Source organism: Platichthys flesus, chromosome 7, assembly GCF_949316205.1.
Source record: "Platichthys flesus chromosome 7, fPlaFle2.1, whole genome shotgun sequence".
Classification (NCBI taxonomy): Eukaryota; Metazoa; Chordata; class Actinopteri; order Pleuronectiformes; family Pleuronectidae; genus Platichthys; species Platichthys flesus.
The window spans coordinates 23,768,791-23,794,992 of record NC_084951.1 but is presented as its reverse complement, the minus strand read 5'-3'; the positions used below and the strand labels follow the sequence as shown (position 1 = coordinate 23,794,992).

The window sequence follows — 26,202 nt, the reverse complement described above, 5'->3', positions numbered from 1 at the left end:
TTACACAGACATGGATGGATACATAGATACATACATATACATAGATACATAGATACATAGATACATAGATACATAGATACATAGATACATGGATACATAGATTCATAGATCCATACATTGATATATAGATACATACATAGATATATAGATAACATATTTATAACACAGTTTCATTATGTTGTTGTTGCTACAATAAAGACCAATTTGTTAACCTGACTGTGACTAGATACATAGATACATTTATATAAAGATACAAAGAAACAGAGATGCAAATAGATGGATGGATGAATGTTCTTTAAAACAGACTCACTCTCGCATCATGTTCACAAATCAATGTGGTGTGAAACCAAAATGAAAATCCTCTTCGATCACACCATCACAGTTTACCATGGATTTCTTCACCAGTACTCTTCTGAGAAGGAAAACACTGGTGTTGGATACCTCAGAGGTGGAGGTACAAGGATATGATATACATATAAATGGGTATGAAATCACAATAAGAGGTATAAAACATGTAATGCGAAGAAGACACTAGTGCTATTTTAATCATCAATAAAGCAGCACAAATTCTGTGATTAATGTTCATCTCTGCCCAGTCTCCAAAACTAAAATGACTTATTTTCCTCACTCAATTGTATTTTAATTTTAAGAGAAAGTAAAATCAAATTGTTTTTTATGAATGATTAATTAGTTTTTTAATTATAAATATTTACTGAGTTAGTGGTGAGCTATTTCCCACTGTTTACATTCATCCAATCAAAAACGAGCCTCGACAACGTGTCCGTAATATCTCTTATCCAATTACCTGCGAGTATTTACAATACAGTTTGCATAATTACCGTCTTAGCCAATCAGCGCACAGCGGGGCCGGGCCGAGGAGCCGGTATCCTCTTCCTTCATCAGCCACATTTCAAACCAGAATGGCGACCGCCCTGTGCGGAGTGCAGGCCGCCGGCAGCGCCACGAAGCCGGCCAAGACTTACCGCGAGCACCGGAGGAAAGCGAAGGACTCCCGGCGGCGGCAGGCGGCTCTTCTGTTCCTCAACAACATCTCGCTCGACGGGCGGCCACAGGGGGTTACACACGGTGGAAGTGCGGAGCTACAGAAAGCCGCCACGGAGGAGCAGCGGCTCGGGGACAGAGACGGAGCCGTCTCGGTCTCGTCTCCTCCGGCTGCTCCGCCTCCTCCTCCGCCGCCGGTAGTCCAAGGAGCGGCCGTCCAGGTGACGGAACCGTCCGGCAGCGGCTCATCCTCCAGCGTCCCCGGGGTGGAGACTCCTACCCGGCCTTCTTTGGTCATGTCTCCGGGACCGGCCGTGGGGGCCAACGAGGTATTTTTGGATGGTGTTAGTCTGGCGGAGACGCTGACCCCGGACACCCCCCTGTCTCCGGGGCCCGCCGGCCACCAGCCCTGCTCCCGGGCCAAGTCCACACCCGCCGCCCTGAGCCCGGCCGGAGCATGTCCGGAGTCTCGGCAGAGGTGAGTGAGTGTGTGTGTGTGTGTGTGTGTGTGTGTGTGGATCATCATGGGCCTTTAAATGAGACCAGCGGTTATCATGAGCGGTTATCTACTTTCATTCTCTTACAGTAGTAAATATATATCTGTAGTTATTTATTTAAGTATAATAAATATAATCATTAATCTGTTTCTGGTGAACATTGCACCTTTGTGTCTTGTAGTCTTATTGTTGTCTTATCTCTTGTGTTAGTTGTCAGATTTATGATGTGTGGTTTTAAGAAAACAACATAAATCTTACACCTGTTGTCTAAAGGTGGTTTGGATTTGACCCTTGTCGTCATCCTTCCATCACGTCCACACCTGAGTGACATCACTGACCCACAGCCCTTTGATTGGTTGATGTTGAGACGATGAATGAAACATGTTTCCTCCCCTTGCTCAGGTTGAGGAATGTCTCTGGTTCTCCTGGACCCAAGGTGCCAAAGAAGGTCCACTTCATCAAGAGTATGAGACAGTATGACACCAGAGGATGCAGGTCAGTCTGCAGCTTGTGTTTACACACAACACACATCTATACACAGTTGAGTAACACATGAGTAACTCTGACCTACTACCCACATGTCAGAGAACTTCAGACAAACGCAGGCAGTTTCAGGTCAGAGTGTGAACCAGGCCGGTGTCCAGCAGGGTTACACTGCTCCTGCTGGTATTGTAATAAGCGGCTTAACTCTGGCAGAGACTTAGTTTTGGGCTGCAGACGACAAACAGCACTGCAGCTGCTGAGTTGCGATTGCTTCCGTGAGTTTAATCGCCCCTGGGAGTGGAGCGAAAGCTAAAAGAGGTGCAGTGGAATTGAAACAGCCTATTGCACCAACAGTGAAGTAACAACATTACCAACACCGGACCAAAATATCCCTGTGTCGGCCGCTTGTCCAGCTGCTCGATTTGAGATGATTCTGTTTTCATACCGAGTCCCTGACATACACACGTCATCCAGATGTTTCTTCTTTTTCCAGAGTTTTTCATTCCTCCTCCGCCACATGTCACCGTCTGACACAAGCTTCATGTTCATATCCACCCACATGCTGTTGCGTCACAGGTTTTCTGCGGGTGTGTGCAAAAAGAATGATACCTGTAAGTGTTCTGAGGGCGTGTCTCTCTGCTTCTGTGTGAGGCAGGTACACAGTCAAGGTTAGGAATATGAGATAATTAACGCCAGGAGAGTCAGGGGTGAGATATTGTTTCCCTGTAGGAGATTTGATATCTGTCCCTCAAGGTCGGACCCGGGTGTTTACTGCAGAGTGTCCGCAGCTGAGATGGCTGTGACCGTGTGTTTTATTGACTGACCGGTGGATTGTGTGGAGCTGAAGGTGTTTGTGTTTTGTGGTCCCACGAAGTGTTGTTGTGTTCACTAGTTGGGCTGAAGTTTAGTAGACTTTAGTAGACTGAGAACTCAGTTTGACAGTTCTAGTGAAACTGTAACGTGTTTGCTAGTTTCCTGTTGAATTTGTCTCTGAGCCCTGGTTTGTGTCTCTGGCAGAGATCAGCATCTATCAGAATCTATAAGCATTAAACAAAGGTGAAGTTTGATATTTACTACTTTTCCAGGCTCATGTTAGTTAAGTAGCTATTTTTTTATAAAAGTTTTTTATTTATGTCAACAGCCAAATGGTTTGGTAAAATAAATTATCAGCAGATTTATGGAAAACTAGGACGTCTCTCAGGCAGGTGCAGAAAACAGTCTCGAAAACGTGCATTGGAACATTTTAATGACTTTTTTTCAGTAGTTTATATTATCATACAAATGTACACTTTAATATTTAACTTATGATTTTAAAAGGGACAGTTTTCTCCTTTCTGTTAAACTCGACTTCTGAGATACAAAGATTATTTGATAATCGAAATAGTTTCCAATTAATTCACTAATGATTCAGCTCAACCTATTGTTTCTCTGTTACTTGGAGGCACAACCTGGGGCAGGTCCCGCTCCCAGACTTCCCTGCCCCTGTTGTAGACTCCAGATTGAAGTGGGCCGTTGTTTAGCCGTGGGAGTGATCGAAACAGAAGCGGCTCTGTGACAGATTTTTGTATTTCGCTGGTGAAAGTCGGGCGTTCAGAAGCTGTAGGTGTAGAAGTCATTGTTGCCTGAAGACTGACGCTCCATCTGTTCTGTCTGCCTGTACTTGCGGTGTCCTGCAGGATCATGCTGATTTGTGCCAAGCGGTCGCTTTACGCTACTTTCTCAGTGCTGCCCTATGAAGAGAGCACTCACCTCAGGTACAAAACCAGCACCATCCCAAGCACACAGCACCCACCCATCGCTTTTATGTTTTCATCAACCTCCATATCATTATCATGACAGGTCAGTGTGTGTGTGTGTGTGTGTGGAGAAAAATGACGTAGGTGTGATTCTTTGTGAACAGTGAAATGAAGATGGAGACTCAGAGACAGAGGCTGTCGTCTGTGGTGGCTGCAGACCTTCTTCCTTACTTGGAGGGTGTGGAGCTCGGCGCCTGCGGAAAGGTAAATGTCTCGTCGTGCTCTGGAGACGTAGCAGGAGATTCTGCGGATTAGATGCATTCACAGGAAACAGGAAAATCTGGCTGTGAAAGTCTTTTGTTTGTAGCGTTTCGACAGCGGTGTCAGTTCCTTCCCGTCAACAAAAGCTCCTGAATCTCTTTGTCTTAAGTTTGTGTGTTCTACATAATCCCTTATTTCCTTCTTAGATATTAGTTTTGTCTGTTGCATGTTAGAAACGTCGCCCACACGCCCACTTGTTTGCTGTGAAGTCTCTGGATAATCTCCTGCTGTATTCTCACGTGGGCTCACACGGACATTCTCTGGAGTTTTTACCGGGGGGGCCGGCAGGAAGAACTCCAGAGAATGTCCGAGTGAGCCCATGTGAGAATCAACTGACTCTGGCATTTCTGTCCTGGAGCAGCTTAAGGCAGTTTCAAAACCAAACGCATGATGACAGGATTCTACATCCTGTCATCATCGCCTACATGTGCTGTCTCTCTCTTGATTGGTGTAGAAAGGGGCGTGTGTCCAACTTCAGTGTTTCTCATGATACCGAAAGGAAATTTAGACTTTTATAACAGTTTACACATTAACTTGATTATAAATGAATATGAAACATAAATGCATGTTTTAATCTTCAATGTTTATTCTGCCAAATAAGATTTCATATCAGTAACTGATAAATCTGTGAGGCTCTGAGCCCGACATTGTTTTCCTGATGTCCTTCGTCCACCTCAAGGTTTGACGTGTAAGACGCTTTCCTGCTCAGCACAGTTGTAAAGAATGTGTTTCTGTAGCTTTCCTGTCGGCTTCTCTGTCCTCTCATCATCGAGAGGCTTCCCTCAGCAGAACTGCGTCTCTCTGGATTATTTCAGTTCTTTGGCATCGCTCTGAGTTAAAACCTTAGAGACTGTGGAGAATCACAGGAGATCTGCAGTTTCAGAAATATTCAAACAAGTCGTACTGACGCCAGCAATCATGTCACAGTCAGAGTTATCGAGATAACACGTTATTTCTGAAGCTGGTGACCGTTATCATGGTTTAATTCATTTCCCTGCTGCCACACGATTGGCTGAGCCCGAGTCGGTGATCCTCTGAAAAGGAAGGAGTACGGTTGTTCCTAATAAATTGCAGAAAGAGCGTTGTACTGAAAGACACAGTGACCCTGACATTATCTCTGATTCTCTTGTGTTTCCTCCTCAGACTGTGTCGTACGCTCAGTTCCTCTATCCGACCAACGCCCTGGTGAGGCAGAAGAGCGGCAGCGCGCCGGAGAACGGAACAGCCCAGACCCCCCAGTCCCGTTTCCGTGGCAACGGCCAGAGGAACTTCACCCAGGGTCGTCTCAACAACAGCGTCACGCAAGAGCCGCGTACGTCTCAGATTAAACCTCTACAGAGACACGCCTGCTTCCTGGTTCTTTAACTGACCTGACTTTGTTTTTTTTTTCGTGTTTTTTAGATGCAGAGGAGGTGGCAGAGTACGACCCCAACCTGCTCAGTGACCCTCAGTGGCCGTGTGGGAGACACAAGAGGGTTCTTATATTCGCTTCCTACGTGGTGAGTTTGTTTTTTATTCAGCTCACTCACAACAGGGTTAGAGTCATATTCCCTGAAATGTCAAAAGACCTTCTACCATAACTGTGGTTCAGGATCTTTTTTATTCTGATGAGATCAGGAGTGTGTCTGCGATCAGAGGGTTAAAAAGCTGAAACGTTTCAACTTTGGACAAATTGAACCAGTTAAATGTCATGTAAAGGAAAAATCTAGTTTCCGTAATTAGGATAGAGGTTTAGAGAAATCTGGTTTCCTCAGGTGTTGTACTGTGCAAACGTTTTAGCCTCTAAAAGTAAAGTTTGGATGTTTAACTGTCACTTAATCTATGGAAGGGATGAGTGCTGTCATGGTTGTGTGGCCTCGCTCAGGTTAATCCCTTTGAAAAAAACAAATGCATACAGAAACATGACTGGAACTTTCAGCTCTGGCTAATGCTTTGCTTCTGGAAATCCCTTCTTCTCCTCTGCTCCACAACAGAACTTTGCAATGAAAGTAACAACTCAATCAAATAGATTATTTGTGTCATGACTCTTTACATTTTAAAATAGCAGCCGTTCTCTCTACACCCATCTGTCGGTCCGTCCTCTCACTGTTATGACAAAAACACACACACACAGACACACACACAAAATTCTCCACCAACATGGCCGTGTCTTTCTCACAGTGAAAGTAAGAGAGCCATGTTTGCAAAACACGGTTGTGTTTAAGGGAGAGATCTGATTACTGATGTGCTGCTTGTATAAGTGAAGTTCTCTCTTGACCTGTTTTACCTGCTTCCTTCTGTTGGGTCATGTGACTAATTGTGACACATGGGCTGTTGTTAGTTGCAGAAAACGGACGTGGTCCTTTAACCTGTCAAAGTAAAGCAGTTCTCTAAAATCACATGTTTCCATTGCTGCTCAGTCACAAGACTGAAACCTCCAGCATGAGAATGTGTGGAAACATGTTCCAGAGACAGTTTACAAAACCATGTGTGAAGCTTTGCTGTTCTGTGATTCCTGCTCACATGCTGCTCTGTCTCTGCAGACGACTGTTATCGAGTACGTGAAGCCGTCCGACCTGAAGAAGAACATGAACAACACCTTCAAGGAGAAGTTCCCCCACATTAAGCTGACACTGAGCAAGATAAGAAGGTACAGACCTCTTCAGTTCCACGTAGATGTTCAAACTTTGCTCTTTTTTGAACGTTGAACCTCCTCACATGATTCAGTCTTTCTTAGAACACTCCTCAGTAACCCTTTCCCCTTCCCCTGCTCTAGCCTGAAGAGAGACATGCGGCTCGGGAGCGAGGACTGTGGCCTGCAGCCCGTCACCATAGCCATGGCCTTTGTTTACTTTGAGAAGCTGGTGCTGCAGGGTCGACTCAACAAGCAGAACAGGAAGCTGGTTGCAGCGGCCTGCGTGCTGCTGGCTGCGAAGATCAGCAGTGATCTGCGGAAGCCAGAAGTCAAACAGCTCATTGATGTGAGTACAGACAGACACACAAACAGACAGACACAGACAGACACACACAGATCTCTGTCAATGTATACAAACCTGAAACAAAGCAGGATGATGTTTAACTGAAGTGAAGACACAGTAAAAAAGCCTGTAACACACATTCAACTAAAGTTATTCAACAAAGATTATTTCTTCAATGCTCACACACATTAATCAGGAATAGAAACAGGTTCTAGTCGATGTTATGTGAGTAAATAGTGTTAGATTAAAATCTGATTTATTTAACTTGATTAAAGGTGAAGTAAGAAGTCTTCATTTGACTGCACCACAGACAACAACGGCCTCTCTGACTCAGAGGGACCTGGAATTTAACACATTCAAATGTTAATGAAACCATTCAATATTGATCTTATGTTCACTTTATACACACCGTGCCTACAGGAGGGAACAATTTGACATGGTTCACAATTTTACTCAGTAGAGCACATAACTCTGCCAAGGCCCAACAATCTCCTTGTGAAACACACTTACTTTCACCAGATCCAGATTTGTATTAGTCTGTGCACTAGGGCGGAGCAATTAACCGAAAATATACAGAAACCAACATTTATAACCGATTTAATCATGCTCGTTAAATTTCTGTTTATGCTTTCCACAATGTGTGCATTCATAAACTGGCGTGTACCGTTAGGGTTCCCCCACTGACCTGCGCTCACTTTGCATGTTAACAATAAACACCAACACTAATTAGAAGTAATTAGGACTTGAACAGTACTGAAGTTTAATGGGGGGGAGGTCCAACATTTTGTTCACAAGAGGCGAGACACACACAGTCAGGACATCAGGGTGAAAGTGACGTTAACGATCAGGATTCATGATCCGACATCAGCAATTCATAACTAAATAAATGTGTGAAGGGCGACAGAGACACACACACACACACACACACTCTCCTGCAGACAGGAGTGAAGTTCCTCCAGCAGATTTCTTTTAGTATCCAAACAATAAATCTCTCAAAGCCTTTCATCGAATCCCAGATGTCCCCCGACTCCATTATGGACTTTAAAGACATTAAAATGCAGTCAATGCCACATGAGCGGTTATGGAGCAGACATTGATCGAGTGGCGTTATAATGTCTCCGTCGTTCACCTGCATGATCATTTAATGGATGTGACGCATCACAACATGTTCCTCTAAACTCCTCCTGTCTCTCTCTCTCTCTCTCTCTCTCTCTCTCTCCCCCTCCCTCCCGACGAGCAGAAGCTGGAGGAGCGTTTCCGTATAAACGGCCGAGAGCTGATTCCCCTGGAGTTCCCGGTGCTGGTTGCTTTGGAGATGGGACTCTACCTGCCCGAGAGCAAGGTCATGCCGCACTACCGCCGACTGGTGAAGCAGGGTTAGAGTGACACCCCTGTACTCTGCTGACATCATCCATAACACCAGCAAGTGTGTGTTTTGTTTTTGTGTGTGTAAGTTTGGTGGATTGACCAGTTTATAAGCCATCATGTCTAAAACAAATTCTATTTATTTCCTGTCGGTGAGAGGAACTTGTTTACACTCGATGTGAATGTGTGTGTTTTTGTACGTGTGACATTTTGATGGTGATGCAGTCACAAGCTCTATGTTAGAGACGTCCAATCAGCACGTTATTTGTGCTTTTATTTTCTCATGATTTTTTCCTCACCTGTTTCTGAAGTGTACGCTGTGATCTTTGTGGAAAAACTCTTCACTGGCACCTTTCTCCCGACTGAACAGTTCAAGTTGAGTGTTTATCACAAATGACAGAGAAACCACTCTGCTTATTTTTGTGAACGCCTTTTACAAACCACTGTGACATTTTTTAGACATTAAAACTGTAGATTGTGGTTGTGTAACAAGGTTTAAGTCCATTTTTCAAGAAGCGATGTTTTAATTTGAAATGTCCGTCCCACAGTGATGCAGCCACTTCATGAATTCATCAAAAAAAAACAACCGTGGCAGCTCCGTGTTTAAGAATTTGTTGTTGTTGGTGATGAATCTGTGCTGATATGTATTGTCTATGGTGTCACGTAAAGAAAAAGGATTTCTGAGCTGTCATATTTATAGAAATTGTATGTTTTTTATTTTAAATGTCTCATTACCCAGGGATATGTTTTTGTCAGATGCACTGGAATGTAATTCTAGAAGTCATATTTTTTTCAGTTCTCAGGAATCTTTGCTTTTTTTCCTCATATCTTTGAATTGCTCTTGAAGTCAAACCCAAAGAGGTGTAAACGTTTTACCGGAGCTGTTGTCACTGAAATCCCCTGAGCGCCGTTGAGAGCCGGTGTTCGGTGACTTGTTTGTGACTGAAGGAAAAACCCAACTGTCGGAACTCTGCAGCATGTGAATGGATGTAAGAGTTTCTTTTGCCAACAGCGGTGGAGCCTGACCGCAGTGCGAAGCGTTCAGGTCTTTGTGCCAAAAGGCGGATGAGTACGGGGGGGGGAGAGAGAGAAAAGTGCCTGAAACCACAGTGGCAGTGAAATGGTTAACCATCTCATCGTCAGTGATATTTAACGTTGACATTTCTTCATCTTGCTGCTGTAGAGAATTTAAAATGTTGAGGTTGTTCTTTATCTGTGAGATCACACACACTTTCTGGACACGTGTTACTGTTCGTGGACATGATGGTGATTCAGTGTTGTGTGTCTGTAATGTGTAACTGCAGAAAGTGTATCTGTGTGTTGGATGTCAAACTGTGAAATAATCCACTGTTTTCTTTTTGTAAAATGAATGTTTTTTGAAAATATATTTTCAGACACTGATTAGTCTTCTGGGTTAGAGTTTGTTTTCAACTCCAGCAACATTTGTGAACCTGAATCTAGATCGCCCCCTGGTGGCTGTCTAGAGTACCAGTAACAAACCCTCCTCCATGTTGGTGGACTACATGTCAAATACATTTTGAATTAAAAGATGTTAAAATGATGTCTGTTCAAGTGGTAATTTAGATTTTCAAGAGCTCAGACTGTAGCACCTGTCTCCAGGATATTTTAGCACCACCTGTCGGCCATCTTAAATCAGTCTATTGTGAAACAGATGCTAAATAAAATCGACTGTAGCTCCAGATAGAAAATAACCACAACAGTCAGGAGTGTTTCTCATCACTTTACTCGTTCCCTTGTGTAAGGGCAGCTGACATGCAGGAGGGACACATGTTCATTCAGTTAAATAAGTAAATATGAACCCAGCACACTGTTACAGGATGAACACAGCACTATCAGCTAAGTCTCAACTAGATTAATCACATTCCTTATCCTGGTAATATTAATAAAATGTAAGGAGCAGCTAAATAATTCAATAAATTATAATGTCAATGGTTTTTAATCCAGGCTCATGTCCTCATCGTCGTCTTTCTTGTCTTTGGAGTCTCCGTCCTGGTCCGACTTTGTCTCCGTCTCCATGGCTTTAGCAAAAGCCTCCACATCTGCAAAGACAGACAAACGTTTAGAAGTGAAGGCTTCAGGTAAAGATTGCATTGGATATCATTTAAATCCATGAAACACTTAAGGAAATGATTAAGTCTGTTTATTCTTTCTTGGTATAAACAAATCCCAGAAGGAGATCTGAACCAAAGACCTTCAGGTTCATCTGTTAATCTGATGAGAAAGCGTTTGAAATGGTAAAATCATTTCCCAACATTTACTTCTGCTTGTGTAACGCCAACAACCAACTCTTTTAGAAAAACCTTCTAAAATAATTTTTAGGATAAAATGTTTTAAGTGTTTAAAATCTTGATCTGCAAAGTAACTATAACAAATAAATGTCAATTAAAAACGATAAAAATATAATATCTCCCTTCGATACCTTGGAAATACTCAACACCATTTCACTGCTTTAAAAGATAGTGTCTGTGTTTTAGTTTTTAGTTTTCTAAGGTTCATTTAAATCTCTTGTGCACCTATAAAGAAAGATGAAAATAATAAATGGAAGTTATCACGATTAGAGAAAGAAATATCTTATGTAAAGAGGAAGAAGGAAAGAAAGAATGTCCCCCCAGTGAACAGTGTGTGTGTGTGTGTGTGTGTGATGTGGGTATAACACTGACCTCCTTTGTTGGCGGCGTCCACCGCCTCTGCAGGCAAACCGAACTGGTTCATCAGAGGTCCCAACTGCCCGGACGCCAGAGCGCTGCTGAACATGCTCATCGCCTGCAGAGGACGATAAATACCGAGAGTCACAACCAGATGCTAAATACCAGACTCTGCTCAGAGGAGAGAACAAAGTGCAGAACTTCACATTTTATCTCGGTGCTCGAGGACAGTCAAATATTTAATGTCAAACTCCCCTGGAAATAAAAAGCCTGGATCGGTTTGTTGGTTTATCAGATTTCATGACTGGAACTGATTCATGTGCAATAAATACGAAGTTTTGTGGAATTTTAACTCTGTATTTCCAAATCTCTTAAATCAATGAATAATAGTAAAGGATGAAACATAATCTTCCATCGTGTTCATACAAGGTTTCCCTGTTTTGAAATCATAACTTTTAAAGGGGGGGGGGGGCTCCCAGGAGGGAGACTGGGAGCTGACCTGCTGGAACTGGGGCGAGCTGAGCGTGTTCTGCAGCTCGTCGGAGCTCTGGGGCAGAGACTCTCCGGAGGGCAGGTAGGCCGTCAGCCTCTGCTGCACCTCAGCGTTCGCCAGGATGGGCGCCATGACCTCCGGTGTCAGGACGCTGGCCAGGTCCACTGCAGGAAACAGACAGACACGGGTCAGGTTGAATAAAAAGGCAGCTTGATTTTAAGTTCACGATACAATAAAAGCACCACCAGTTAAGGAATTCACAATAATGTGTTAGAATTAAAAACCGATTCATTGTTTAGACAGAAACACAAACTATGCTCCACTGGAGTCAGTCACTTGTCTCAGTCAGTTTTCAGTTTGATTTCACGCTTATATTTCAACATTTGATGCACTTTAAATGAGCTCAACTCTTCTCTGCACACATCCCTTCTTATTTTATCGCTTTGAAACTTTGTTAAACTACTTTTAAAACCTGCAATGACTAGTTTAATATAAGTGTTTATTTCGCTCTACACCACTATCTGATAAGAATCTCTCTTCAGTCTCTAAACGTTCCACTCGCCTCGTCAACAAGTCACTGAGATGTTTGTCTGTCGGCTCTTAAGTGCTGAACTGAGCTCATCAGGGCGTTTTCACAGGAAACTGCTGCAGCTGAAAGCAGCGCGAGTGAATCAACACAATAAAACTGAGACATCGAGCTGAAAGCTGCATAAAGATCCACAGAGCGGAACTAAAGACTGAGATGATTCTAGTTTGTCCCCCTCTCACATACAGGAAGTCATGTGATGGCAGACTGCAGTGTGGATCCAGAGTCAAAGGCTGCTGGGCCCAGTAAAGGGCAGGTTCAGTCACGTCAGGCTCTGCCGGTTCATTTAACACTGCACACGTCTAATCGGGGGGGGGGGGGGGGGGGGGGAAATCAGGCTCAAACAGAAACACTGAACAGAAAGCCTGTCAGCTGGAGTCGGGCTCAGCTGCAGTGATTCTCCTCAGACAGACGGATGCAGAGCGACGCCTCATCCAGAGCGACGCAGTCAAACTGAGTCACACCAGGGACAGAGTGTTGTGTTTGCAGTTTCCTGCTTCTGCAACAAACTGGATTTAACAAGTTGAAATTACACAGTCACACGGAACCTGGTGTGTTCACACTTGTAATTATTATGCAGCATAATCAGTTGTAATTGTACTAATTGGGTGTAATGATGTATTGTTCCCTCTGGGGGTTGTGTAGGTGGAAGTTTTCTCCCAGCTCTGAGGAGAGCAGCCGCGGGTCTGCCTGTGTGAGTTGTGTTTACCGGGAGTCTCACCACCCTGACCAGTGGCAGGGACGTTCATGGTGGCCAGGATGCTCTGCAGGTCCCTCAGCTGGATGTGCTGAGTGGGGTTGGCTGCCCCCGCGGCCACAGACGACACCGCGGGGGTGGTGGGGGTGGTGGCCGTGGGGGAGGCTGCTGAGGTGGCAGAGGGGGTGATGGGAGTTGTGGGAACCTGGGAGGAGCCGAGGCGACTGGTAGCGGAGGTAGAGGTGGGGGTGACGGCTGTGGACGGACTGAGAGGGAAAAACAACAGCTTCTCTGTCAGCGAGCAAACTTCAAACTGAGATATAAATGAACATGTGAGATGAATCGTTATTAATATGTGAAGTTTAGTTTGAGGTTTCTACCTGGTCGAGGAGTTGCTGGCTGCAGGGACGCTGCTGCTGCTGCTGCCTCCACCGCCGCCGCTGCCCAGGAGGTTGGCCAGGCCCGGACCGGCCAGAGCCCCGAGGCCCCCTGGGGATCAGAGAGCTTCAATCAGAATCTAATGAGATGATCTAACTCTGTCAGCTCGGCTGTGTTCGGACCACGTACCAATCCCCCCCAGTCCAGTCGGTCCAATGAGCTGCATGAGCTGGTTGTGGCTCATGTTACCCAGAAGGCTTTGCAGGCCGCCCTCCCCTACACATGAAAACAAAAGATGGCACATCATAAGAGATCTGATAGATTAGTTAGTAGATAAGTAAGAGAATATGTGTTTACCTCCCAGAGCAGACAGGTCGTGTCCTCCACTGCTGCCGCTGCCCAGAGCACCGGGCATCGGCGGGTTGTTCAGATACTCGTTCACTTTGCGGCAGTGCTCCTCGTCCTTGTCGGTCTTCGGCTCCTGAGATCAGAACAAAAAACACTGAGTGAGGTGTAAGTTCAGTCACAAGTCTTTAATCAAGAGGAAACTAAATCTACATGAAGAATGAACTGTGAGTAGCTGACAGCTTCACACCTGCATCCAGAAGAAGAGTCTTTTGGAACCAGCCTTGAACTTCAGCACATAGACCCGTCCCGTGGTGCACTGGCTCACCCGTTTGAACTCACAGTCGTCAGGGAAGATGATCAGGTCCTAAATCAACGAGATGAAATGGTTAAAATAAATTAAAAAAATCAAACACAGAGCAGCCGGTGCTTCGTGGGGACGGAGTTTCCGTACATCATCGGCGTTCCCGGTGGTGCGATCCTTCCAGCAGAAGTGGATGAGGGAGTCGTCGGTCTGCTGGATGTAGACCTGACCTTTGCGTTTGTCGGGGGTCACCGTGCTGCCCTTCATGGTCATCTTACCGGCCCGGAACTCCACCAGGTACTTGCTGGAGGAGCCGCGGGACCCGGACACCATGCTGGGGAACAACGCTCCAGACGCCATGATGAGGAGGACACAGTGCTGCAGGGACACAGTTAGTTTTTATATTTAATACGACAATACAAACACACACTTAACTAAACTAAAAGCTCAGACATGTCAAAGGGCCCCTCGTCCCTACTAGAGTTGTACTGTCACGTACTGTTCACACACAGAGCAAGTGCTGCTCTGTGTGGGAACTGTTGGTTCCTCTTAAATGTTGTTAGGTCTCCACCTCAGTATGTAAAATGTGATTTGGCTCCATGCAATACAAAACAGGACTCTTACACTGAAGGGGACACGAAATGACATGTGAAATAATTTTACATTTAAACAAACTCGGTCTCAAACACACAAACGTGACCTAGTTGATCAGAGTGACACACTCACAGTGGACGGATGGTGGAAGTATGTGCTAACAGAGATATTGACAGTACAAATATTGTAATATAAAGTATTTATACAAGTAACTGAGGCAGAGTATTGAAGCAAAATATTAATACTGATTTAAAGATAAATATATGAAGCTACACAAAGTTAAGTTGTACAGCAGATTTAAGTGTATTTTTGTTTTAATTATTATTAGGTGAATTATACAAGAGTAAAACTTAAAATACAAAACTAGAAATAAAAAGAATTATAGAATCAAATAAAGAAAATTCATCCTGTAGATTTTTTTCATGAAGATTAAAAAGTGTTGATTTGTAAACTCAACTCGAACGTTTTAAACCCTTATAATAACACAAAGTGAATCGGATCCAGGATCAGATGGGACATGTCTAACACAGGGAGCTGCAGCAGATGACTGTGCATCCTGCAGACAGAGGCCTGATCCCAGCTCCCTCCTCCCCTACACGCCTCCACACGGTCACACTTCACACACACACACTGAACTAACATCTGGATCCGCTCGTACGAACCGGAAACATGTGGAAATAACGTGTTTTACTCACATTTCTCTCTGAATCAGCGAACAGCCGCAAGATGGTCAACAGCTAACCGAGGGTGATGGTGATTGGCTGACTGGCTCCGGTGCTTCGCTGGGATTGGTCGACACAGGGGTCAGTCGTGGGTGCTTTAAAAGCGCTGAGCAGGTTCGGTAGAGACGACACAACACAACACAACACACCACAACACGAATACGCAAATACGCAGGACAATATTTCAATACTTAAAATGATGTAGTAATATCTGATATGTTCTGAACCCTTTGATCAGTGTCCTATTTTATGTTGTTTTATTCAAATATTGTATTTATTTTATTCTTAGCTTTTGTTTACTTGAATTAATTAAGTTGATTCTTTCGTGATAATATTTTAAATCTGCAAGAGACATGAGATCTGCTTGAATTATATTGAGTGACCTTGTCTTTGTATATTGTTTCTCTAGGTAAATAAAAACCTGCAATTTCTGTGTGTTTTTCTTTAGATATGGATCAGAGAGATGTACAGGACATACATTTAGATTAGATTTTGATATATATATATAAATATATATATATATAGACACAGTTGTATAGTTAGTTTGAATCATTGAAGTTGTTCTGTGTCTAATTGTTGATTCCCTTCATATCAATTATTTTTCCAAACTGTTTTTAATGTCTTGGTTTTTCTTTAATTCCTTCTTTGTTTGTTTTTTCTGTCTCTGTAGTAGTTTGTTTTCTCTTTTAAACTAACCTCACTCATCGTTTTTCCCTCTGTGGTCACTTTGTGTGTCCCTTTGAGTTTGTCATGTGTTTTAATGGTCATTTTGTGAGACTTTAACTGAGTCTTTTTTTGTCTATTGTTTTATTTCTAAGTTTCGTGCATCTTTGTGGCAGTCATTATTGGTTGTGTGATGTCTGTGTTGTAGTTTTGTGTGTCTTGTTGTGTCTTTATGGTCATTTTGCTATTGTACTTTGTCGTCTTTTGTTTTTTCTCTAAAATTGTTTGTGTCTGTGGTCATTCTACACGTCTCTATGATCATATTGTCTTTGTTGTGTAGTTTAGTGGGTCCTTGGTGGCGTTTCTCTGAACTAGTATCTGCCTTTTTTTTTAAGAAGCTGAAACTGATTTAAAATATATTTGGCTTATTTCTCTGCGACAGACTATACCATTTTATATATATATATAACCATTAATTGTTTATTATAAAGAAGGATTGTTACAATCCTTCTTTGCGATGCTGTTAAAGTGAGAAATTAATACAACTGAAATTAAGATCTTGAAATAAGAACATTGTTGGAAGTTTCCATAATTTATTTCTTAAATATGCCTTGTGAGCATATGGTTACGTGAGGAGAAGCGTATGAGGAGAACACACAATGTAAACATTTCAGATTGGCGTCGCACAGAAACACAGAGGTTTGATCAGAGGAACCATCCGACTGAAGCTGCAGCTCCGAGTGTGCAGGCCTCACAAAGTGCTTTGAATCCAGGATAACAGATGAGAGCATCTGGGGGAAGACACCAGTCAGACATTACAATAAACATTGGACTGAGAGAGGCGACTGTGCAGTTTAATGTGAGGTTAGTGCTCGGAAACCAAAAGGAACATCTCTACGCTGCAGTACAGTTTCTACCATCATCATCTTCATCACACGACATTCATTAACTGCAAGCTCGGCAGAAATTAAGTGTTTTTTATTTTTCACATTTCAGGAGGGCAGAGTGGATGGGTCAGTTTGCATAGGTTCATGATGTCAACAGTTTCCTGTTATGTGTGTGTGTGGTGAACTGAAGAATGGCCGAGGAGCTGAAGCTGGAAACACTCAGAGTGACTTTGTGTCCACGTGTGAAGAGAATGTCTTTAATTAACAATCAGTAGGACACAGTTTTCTCTTTGAGGTACAGCTCCTCGATCGGGCGAATATCTGAGATGAATAATGTTTTTCCATTTAGATCCAGTGTCCAGAGAATATCACAAAATATTTATCCCACAGTGAATAAAAGTCTGCATGGAAGATTGAAAACAAATCTGATGTGTGAAAGTCACTGCAGCTGGATTGACCCGTTGGCAGAGGTGTGCTCTCCTACTTGGAGCTATGACGCCCAGAACTTAGAGAAAGATTGTGCTCCTAAATTCAAGTGAGACAGAGATTAATAACAGGAGTTACAAAAATCCATTAGTATGAACATTTTTCATGTTGTAGGCTAGGATTCATATTTGTTGACAGTCGTACTAAGGCTCAGGTTATTTTTCCTGGAACACTGATTCTCTCCTCTGCACATCCACGTACAGGCATCATGTCAACAAACTGTGACCATCTACACAAACGATTAAAAAATGTCTGAGGCTGGAGTCTGCAACCTCAGACTTTACACCCCTCCCCCCCTCCCCCCTTCCTCTCTTCTAAACCAATACGCTCTGTATCCCTTTGCTTTATAGTCTCATGTATTATACTCAGTGCAGAAAAGGTTTTTTATGGCTTAAACGTGTGTAAATAATCCACCTGGTGAACATGCATGCACCAGTTATTATACACACCATCTATGTTACAGCGGACAACAATATAATGTACCAACAACATCTGTTTACCGTGGCAGTAAACGCGGTTATAAGCAGCTTTTTCGATTTTACTGTATGTCTCCAGTAACGGAAAATGATCACACGTGTGATGTTGTACAGATGTTTAGTGCTAACTAAAATAGACATCTAATATTCAAATAGGGTTTATATAAAAGTAGCAGATGTGTAGAATATCCCCTGATATCTGAATGCAACTTGACAGAAGTGTGTGTTTTGTCTACAGGTACGATGACGGTGGAAAACCTAAACCTGGAAACACGTCCTATAGGAAGTCAGAGCTCTGCCTCCTGCAGCAGCAAGGCAGCGATCGCACAGAGATGACAGGTTTAAAACCCTCGTCAGGTGAGTAAGGTGGACTATTATTGTACATTTACAGTAAGTAAACTCTAAAATTCTTCATATTATAACAATTCTCCTGTGCACAGCGCTCAGTCGGTTGCAGATCATCTTGTTAATTGCCTGATAACAGTTCGATGTTATCAGCGTTACACTGACTCAGACACAGACACGGTACCAGTGAGCGCCACAGACACACAGATGTTCGATGCTCAAGAGAAACTAAGTAAAACCAGTCGGGGAGGAGACGTTCACAGTGAGCTCCCTCTGGTGTCAATAGATGCTGGGACAGTCGGCGTAGTTCCTGTCAAAGTATCCACCGGTGTAGAGCCAGTCCTCTGCTCCCGTGTGGGGGTTTGTTCCCAGATTGAACCACCTGACGGGAAATAAAACCAGGAAGACCGGTTTTTAATGACGGCTTGAAAGGACGTTACACAACAGGAGCAATGTGCAAATGTACAAACGTGAGAACATGTTAAAACACATTTTGTGAATTTTGATTTCTTCTTCTTCTTATTATTATATATTTAACATCTTCACTTTACACAAGTTGAACATGTTGTTGCTTTAACAGTTTGTTCAAATGCTGGGCTTTTGTCACTAAGATGATGTTGTGATTTTTTAATTCATGTTCTTTCTGGCAATATTAAGACATGACAAAACAAATGCTTGTGCAATATCAGCCATTTATTTCCCCAGAGGGAGATACACCACCACAGCACGAGCCTCTGCGGCCTCCCTTTTATTTTCTATCTTTATATTGAAGAGAATGTTCAGACAGCAAAGATTAATTTCTGTTCAGATGATAAGAGTTTCACACAGTCACATATTGCTGAGCTTCAAACTGCAGTTGTATCTTTACTGTATGAGACTTGAGCCAGATGTTAAATAGCCACTGCTAAAGAGATGGGTATTGGAAACGAACACACACCTGGTGGACCACTCCTCCTCGTCCTTGGAGCGATCCCGTCGTGAAGCTCTTTGCTTCTCTTCTAATCGCTCTTTCTCTGTATTTGCAGACTCTATAAATCACAAAAATATAAATAAAGAAGACAGAATCATGTCAGTGATGCAGTCCTGTGTAAGGAAGCGGCAGCTTGTAGCTTTCTGAAATCCAAACCCTCATGTTCACGAGAGGTCAGCGTTACCTATGTCTCCATTTTCCATGGCCCTGATGTCGGGCCTCAGCCGGCAGTCTGTCGACGCCATCAGCCGCTCCATGCCGGGTTCCAGCTCGTTTAGTGTCATGGCAAAACTGGTGAAGCTGTACATCTACACAGGAGGATTCACACAGAGGGTTAAAGTACGAGTTAACATCTTTTAATTAATATAGTTTTACTTCTGATGTGACACAAAGGTGGTAAAAACAATGCAGTTCTTCTGCCTGTACAGTGAGGGATGTGATTGAACCATCACTTGATCTGATGCTCATAGCTTCTGTTCTGAAGACAAGTTTGAAACATGTAAACTGTGCCACTGTGTCTGTCTCTCCTCAAATAGGAATCGTTCCTCGTCAGTGGGTGAGAGAGGAAATACAGATGATGTTTAATCTGGTTTAAGACATTTGAAGTTCTGCTAATATAACTGTCATGGTGACTTTTAAATTAAAAAAGCCAAACAAAGCTTCATAGAAGATTGTTTTTTTAAATCCTCAACTCTACACTCATTGTTCAAGCCCATGAACTCTACAGAGAGAGGGACAAAGCATCTCCACTTCCTCCCACTGTCCAGAGACAAAGCCAAAATATCCCAGAGATCAACACTGCCATCTTGTGCCAGAGACATCATCAGCACATCAGCGATCTGGGGATGGAGTCACAGTAAAGAGGATGCACACTCTCAATCAATCGGATTAACTAAATAACATGCTTTAGTTTGGTCAATGTCTCATCTACAAACATGGAAGAGGTGGGCTTTATGACCTTTACTGAAGTCATCCACCAGGGGGCAATCTAGGTGGGTGGGCTTCACTCTTAGGGAGCTGGCATTTCATCCATCTTTATATAAAGTCTATGCTGAAGTCTAAGTTAATTGTGTAACACATGGTGTAGTGTGTGTCTGTTTGTGTGTGTGTGTGAGATCCTGACCTGAGCAGAGTTGGCAGGCGGCGGCGTCATCCTCCACAATAAGGCACTTCCTGGTATCACAGTCACAGTATCTTGAACTTCCGGCATCTCATCTGCCGCTTCACCTTCACAACTTTGTTCCTTTACACAAACACACACACACACACACACAATAACCATCATCCGACAGATCATTTAGAGCTGACAGTTAATACAGTACGTGTGCAAACGGGTGACCCACAGAACTACAGTCGCCACAAATCACACATGTCTCTCAACCAACAATGCACGTCATTGCAAGACATTATGGAATAGTGCTGGCAATGATCTAACCATACACTGCACTTTGAACATAACTCCAACGGGACAACAGCAGTAGCACACTACAGAATACCAAGTACACGTTCACCTTACCTGCTACTAACGCCACTGCACGTTATGTGAAAGGAAAAGATACCGTTTGAGAAAAAAACATTTCAGAGCGATGAGTAAATCCACAGATTCACGTCACATTGTACGACAGAGAAAAGATGTGAAAGAACAGACTCTGAGCATTTTCCATTTCAGTGTTTTTTTCGGTCACTCACTTGTCTCAGCTTTTTTGAGTCTCCTCCCGTCTTCTTGTCTGACTTCTTGTACGCTTCATACACCTTGGGGTCCACGCTGTACATGCACTCTGTCCACTTCCCGTAGATCACCCTCCGCTTCTTCTTACTAGTTCCACAGCAGAGACATCAAGTTTGTTTCAGGGGAAATTAAATCAGGAACCGGTCGTTTACAGGGTTGTTGTGCTCTTACCTTTTGTCTTGGATGTAACCTTCCACTTTGTGCAGCTCTTTTCCAAACATCCCACATGGCTTAAAGTTTAACACACACTTGTCTCCCGTGCTGAGGAATTCAATCGAAACAATATTTAAATAAGTTGATTGATAAGCACCGGTCTATAACGGTTTGTATTTTTGATCACAGTTATTATCTCTTTACCTGTGATTGACTATCTCCACGGTTCCGTACTGCTCAATCCAGAGTTTTCCTAAAATTATATTATGCACACAGCACATTGGATTTATCCACGTGTACGCTTCTTTATGTCTGTGAAAAAGAGAAACAACTTTTTTTAATTAAAGTTCATTTCAGACAGACTTTTATGCAGCAAAGCTCAGATACAGCTGATCTGACTCTTCACAAGATTTTTGATTTAACATATTTCCACATGCCAAGATTGAGTTCTAACCCCTCATGGAGAAAACTACATAAACGACTCACTTCAGTAACTCCAGTGTCATCGTGCCTTTGGGCTCAGCCTCCACACTCTTGCCCCAGAACTTGAGTTTCGGGTAAATGGAGCCATGGAACTCAAACTCTTGCTTCAGAGACTGAGCGTGGAAGGCACTGACGGGGGGGTGGTGGCTCACCTGCTCCGAGATCAGTCTGTAGCCCTCATCCTCCCTTTTAAAAAAAACATTAAAAAAACGCTCATTAATGACATTTCAAAACATTTTATCACCAAAGCAAAACTGTACGGGGCATTTTAAGTGTCCACTGTCTTCTCTTATACCTAATGAGTTCATAAGTCTCCCCCAGTAAGGGATTAAATGGCTTTCCAGTCCTTTCCCATTGGGACGCTACGGCTGAAACGGCAAAAGCAGCGACAACCTGTCACAGAAACATGAAGTGAATGAGAGCAGAGCTGCAACCATCAGTCCATTAATCAATCAACTGGACATCAATGATTCAAATGTTTTTTTAAGCAAAAAATACTAAACATTCTCATGAGGTAGCTTGTGAGGACTTGTGGCCTTTTTATGTTTTATGTTTAAGGTAAATATCTTTCAGTTTAAGTCTGTTGGTCAGATTAATTAACATTTGGAATATGAAACACATTTTTTGACATTTTAAGGACCAAATAATTAATCGACAAAGTCACTGAATTGATACAGAAATGAAAAGTGAGTTGCAGCTCAAAATTATACACATGTGCAGGTGTCCTTACAACGATAATAATAATAAAAAAACAGAGGGAATTAATTCCAAGAGAAATACAAAACAAAGCAAATCCATCATCTCTACCTGCATGCGGTCTATGGAGTCAGATAAAGTGCAGGCTTTGTGAATAAGCTGAGTGTGTTCCATGTACTCCGAGATTCTCTGGAGAAAACTCAGTGGCTCGTTAAACTCAACCGGCATTGCTATTTTGGACAGCTCCTGTAAAGCCCCAAAAATAAAGAAGCAAATCAGAAGACTGAAGTCAGGAAACACAAGGAAAAGTAAACAGTTACAAGCAGAGGCTCTGTGGTGAAAAATACTTTACAAAAACAGTTCATGCATATCAAATCACTTCCAAACTCGAGAACAACAACCAGGAGAATGAGAGAATCATGACTTTTGCATTAACGATGTTCACTCGAGTCACTGCGCTTCTTTCAGACGGCTGCAGGGAAAGCATTTCTCAAAACCAATTACAGCCGAGTGAGCAGAGAAGAAGAAAGCAAGACTGATCTTGTATTGTTGAGGAGAAAGATGAAACATGTAATTTATTTAATCAGCTTCCATAAAAAAGCAAAGAGAAGCATGTTACACCAAAACATAACCGGAATGCAACTTATCCGGAGCAAAGTTGACGTCGGTAAAATGATATGAAACTGTTCTCGTGCACGTGTCGGGGACTCACCATGCCAATGCATTTCTTCAGAATGCTCCACACGCTGAAGTTGTTTCTGGAGATCATCTCCGCGGGCAGCGTTTTCCTGGTGCACATTAGAACCAAATAAGATTAAACTGCTCTTGTGAAATCAGACGAATGCAGTGTCTCTGTTAACAGCTGTTTTCTTAACGACTGCAGCTACACAGACGTGCTCTGCAGAGGAGGTGCTCAAAGACTGACATGTTAGAAATGCGGTCACACGGGCCTCGTCTGCCTCCACGTGTGAGTACATGCATGATAAAGACCCGAACCCACACTCACGAGGAGTCGACATGTGCTGACACGCTTGCATCATACAAACATGCAGGTGTGGACAGAAGGTTGTCCACAAGTTATACAATAATAATACAATATATAAGTTAATTTTAAAGAGAGAAGCATCTCCTCACATCTCTTGAAGTGTTTCACGATGGATTTTGAGATATGCTTTTGATTATTGTCCTGTTGTAAAATCTTGCCTCTTCTCATTTTCAGTATCTCGACAGACTGCAGGACATGAGCCGCCAATATTTTGTGATATTAAGTAGAATCCATGGAACTGAGCTCCACCGCTTCTGTGTCAGCTTAAACCTTCCTGCAGTTCTTCAGCTGTCATGTGGAGGTTTTGATTTACCTTTGTGCCAAACAGATGCACAGTTTGATCTGAGACTTCACTTGATCTTTCAGATGTTTCCCTCTGCTGTTATTTCTACATGACGACTCAAGACAGTGGAAATTTCAAGCTGTAAAAAGTGTTCATGTCTTTTTATAGCCTCTTATTCTTTGTAGCTTCATCTTAAGATCCTCAGTCGGTTGCTTAGATACTGTTTTTGTGTTAATCATAGATATTGACTGAAACATTTAGTCTTATAATATAATTTAGGCCACGTACTCCAGCCCTAAATGAGTTGATATTCTGACTGTTTCACAAACACAAGCGTCATCTTCATTAGAGGAGAGGCTCATTTTTAAATGTCTGTTTGCCGCAGTGGTTATATTTTAGTCATTATAACACGAAAAATGACAAAAAAAACTAAACATGTTCCCTCGGCTAGAATCAGGTGAAGAAGAAGGAAAAAGAATCTTATCAGCCAACCTGATCGTGTTTTGTCTCATGAGTTCACGGTGACACCTTCAGGCTACTAAACTCAGACAGTCACCGTTTTAAATGACATCTTTTACAAGATAACTCATGTAAATCATTTATATTTTATTGCTACTTATTTTACTTCCTTAAAGGTCTATTGTGTAAGATTATTGGCAGAAACTGAATATAAAATAGTCCTAGTGATGTTTTCACTGGTGTTTATTGTTGTTTTCTTCAACCTAGAAAGGTTTGTTTATATTTAAATACTTGGATCAGGAGCGGACACAATTATAAAGTGAGATTAGTGTATATGAATGTAAAAGGACGGTGAACAGGATGTGAAAACTGATTTTAAATAATAAAGTAGATAAATATTGTGAAGGATTAAAGTGATCCGAGTGCATTGAGGGAATTATTAAGCTGCATCAGGAGAACTTCACCACTAAACTCAACACACTGAACCTTTAACCTCTATCAGGATGACCTTCACTGACCTCTGATTGTTTATTGACATATGCTTTTTGGACACGTGTCAGACTGGAAGTTGCTTTTGTGATCGTGAATCTGAAAACATACATGCACACCCCATGGTCCCTCACCTGCGCTCCCACACTCCGTTCTCCTGTGTGGCCGCCTGCTTGCGCTCCAGCACCAGGGCATCTTTGAAACTGACCTCACCGGAATCATCTGACTCCAGCCCTGCAGATGATGGAGGAGGACGAGGAGAAGGAGGAAGAGGAGGAGGAGGAGGAGAGACACAGGTCACTGATGTCAGCGTAGAGGAAGCAAGTGTGTCCTGCATCATGTCCCCCTGTCTGTCCAGCTCACCTGTCTCAGCATCGTAAAACTCCTCCTCGCTGTTCATCCTGACAAAGTAAACGAGGCGTCACTCAGAAGACATGTCCCCGCCTCCGGCCTGTCCTGTCCCCGCAGCAGCCCTGCCTCTCCCCGGGCATCACTGACAGCCGCACACACCACCTGCGAACCGCGGAAAGCTGGTTAGCACCGGGCCGAGCAGACACGTCCTCATGCGGGGAACCACTGAAACCACATCGGCCGTCAACAGCCCTGCTCCCCGGGGGGGGGGGGGGGGCTGCTAGCTAGCTGTGTGGTTAGCTAACGTTAGCCGCTAGCATCGCCGATTTAACTCGTCTGCGGGTCAGCGGAGCTAAGCTAACGTTAGCTACACACACTCGGGGACACACACACGCACACACATGGGGGGGTTTCGAACGCAGCCCGGTCACACGTACCTGAGAGTCGAGGTCAAACTAACGCGCTAAAGACGTAAACAACCGAAGAGTGGGCAACCGCTAGACCACGGCGGATGTGGGCGGCAAGGACAACGTGATGGACAGGCCAAGCGGGCCAATCAGAGAGAGGGTCCAGCAGCTGCTTTCAACCACAACAACAACACAGATGTGACTTTGACAAAAGAGCAAAAGTTTGATTTAATTTAAACTGAGAAGATGTTACTCTCACACAAGAGACTGATTCTATAAAACCATGAATTAATCTATATATACATTCATTCATTAGTGGACTATGGAGGCTAGAAACACACTTTGAACTATGCACTATATATATAACAATAATAATAAACAACTTTATTTATACAGCATTTTTTAATAACCGATTTTACTAAGACAGCAAAGCAAGAAAAATAAATGTAAGAGAAACAACGATCTGCAGGATGCAATGTGACAAGAAGCCAGACAAACCCGTTAAGGTGGTGAGAAACTAGGTAGTGTTCAAATTAAATGATTAAATATAGATAGATAGATATCAATTTTTTGGTTTTATGTGAAGTTTTCCTCCTTTAAGTTGAGTATTTGCTTATAAGGCATCTTTTTATTGCTAAGCTGTGACACAAAATAGATATAAAAACAGACTTTAAACTAAATATTTCTCACATTTTAATATGTATTATTGGTTAGAACAAATACAGTTCTAATATCCCTTATAAAACTGCTTGGGACTTAATATGCAAAAAAACACTCTCTGTTTTTATGCTACACGGTTTAAAAGTATTTGATTGTTAAGGCTCAAAGGAGCAGAAACACCTTAATATTTGCAAAAATGTAATTACCTGCATTAGTGCATATTCCATGTGCTCAAATCTTGGCTTTAAAATAACTTAAGATATTAGATGAAGGAGTGTGTCTCTACTATGAAGAAAAACAATATTTCTCTCTGTGAAATATGTTGTAGACTGGAAACGGCATGAAAAGAAAATACTCATGTTGAACACAAGTACTTTAGTAAATGTACGTATTGCAGCAGATTAATTGGGTTGAGGAAAACGTCCTCCTGTCTTCTTTGGCCACATTTTAATAAAGAATTAGAAAACTAAAACT

The 26,202-nt window shown here is 42.8% G+C and overlaps 3 protein-coding genes across 4 annotated transcripts; 1 reads left to right on the top strand and 2 right to left on the bottom strand.

Annotated features, from left to right (window-relative positions):
• Positions 1-881: 881 nt before the first annotated feature.
• On the top strand, positions 882-9,922 carry LOC133956741 (CDK5 and ABL1 enzyme substrate 2-like). 2 transcript variants are annotated; one of them, XM_062392019.1, is made up of 9 exons: positions 883-1,480; positions 1,902-1,994; positions 3,659-3,736; positions 3,883-3,982; positions 5,183-5,351; positions 5,441-5,538; positions 6,562-6,668; positions 6,795-6,999; positions 8,237-9,922. In XM_062392019.1, exons 1-9 carry the CDS (start codon positions 921-923, stop codon positions 8,375-8,377), a joined length of 1,551 nt encoding a protein of 516 aa, XP_062248003.1. In that variant the 5' UTR covers positions 883-920; the 3' UTR covers positions 8,378-9,922. The 2 variants fall into 2 exon arrangements, with proteins under 2 accessions (XP_062248004.1, XP_062248003.1); XM_062392020.1 differs by lacking the exon at positions 3,659-3,736 and having other exon boundaries at positions 882-1,480.
• A 167-nt stretch (positions 9,923-10,089) lies between these two features.
• Positions 10,090-15,218, bottom strand: LOC133956742 (proteasomal ubiquitin receptor ADRM1-like). Its single transcript, XM_062392021.1, has 10 exons — positions 15,120-15,218; positions 13,981-14,208; positions 13,777-13,893; positions 13,539-13,662; positions 13,371-13,457; positions 13,184-13,292; positions 12,816-13,069; positions 11,527-11,684; positions 11,043-11,145; positions 10,090-10,421 (listed from the first exon to the last, which is right to left on the bottom strand). The coding sequence occupies exons 2-10, from the start codon at positions 14,188-14,190 to the stop codon at positions 10,318-10,320; spliced, it is 1,266 nt and encodes a 421-aa protein (XP_062248005.1). The 5' UTR covers positions 14,191-14,208; positions 15,120-15,218; the 3' UTR covers positions 10,090-10,317.
• Positions 15,219-16,771: 1,553 nt separating this feature from the next.
• Positions 16,772-25,224, bottom strand: LOC133956679 (oxysterol-binding protein-related protein 2-like). The gene is made up of 14 exons (XM_062391929.1): positions 25,099-25,224; positions 24,674-24,823; positions 24,445-24,544; positions 22,747-22,822; positions 22,146-22,280; positions 21,634-21,731; positions 21,342-21,524; positions 21,060-21,167; positions 20,874-20,963; positions 20,663-20,789; positions 20,097-20,216; positions 19,158-19,281; positions 18,941-19,031; positions 16,772-18,385 (listed from the first exon to the last, which is right to left on the bottom strand). Exons 2-14 carry the CDS (start codon positions 24,708-24,710, stop codon positions 18,283-18,285), a joined length of 1,392 nt encoding a protein of 463 aa, XP_062247913.1. The 5' UTR covers positions 24,711-24,823; positions 25,099-25,224; the 3' UTR covers positions 16,772-18,282.
• Positions 25,225-26,202: the final 978 nt, after the last annotated feature.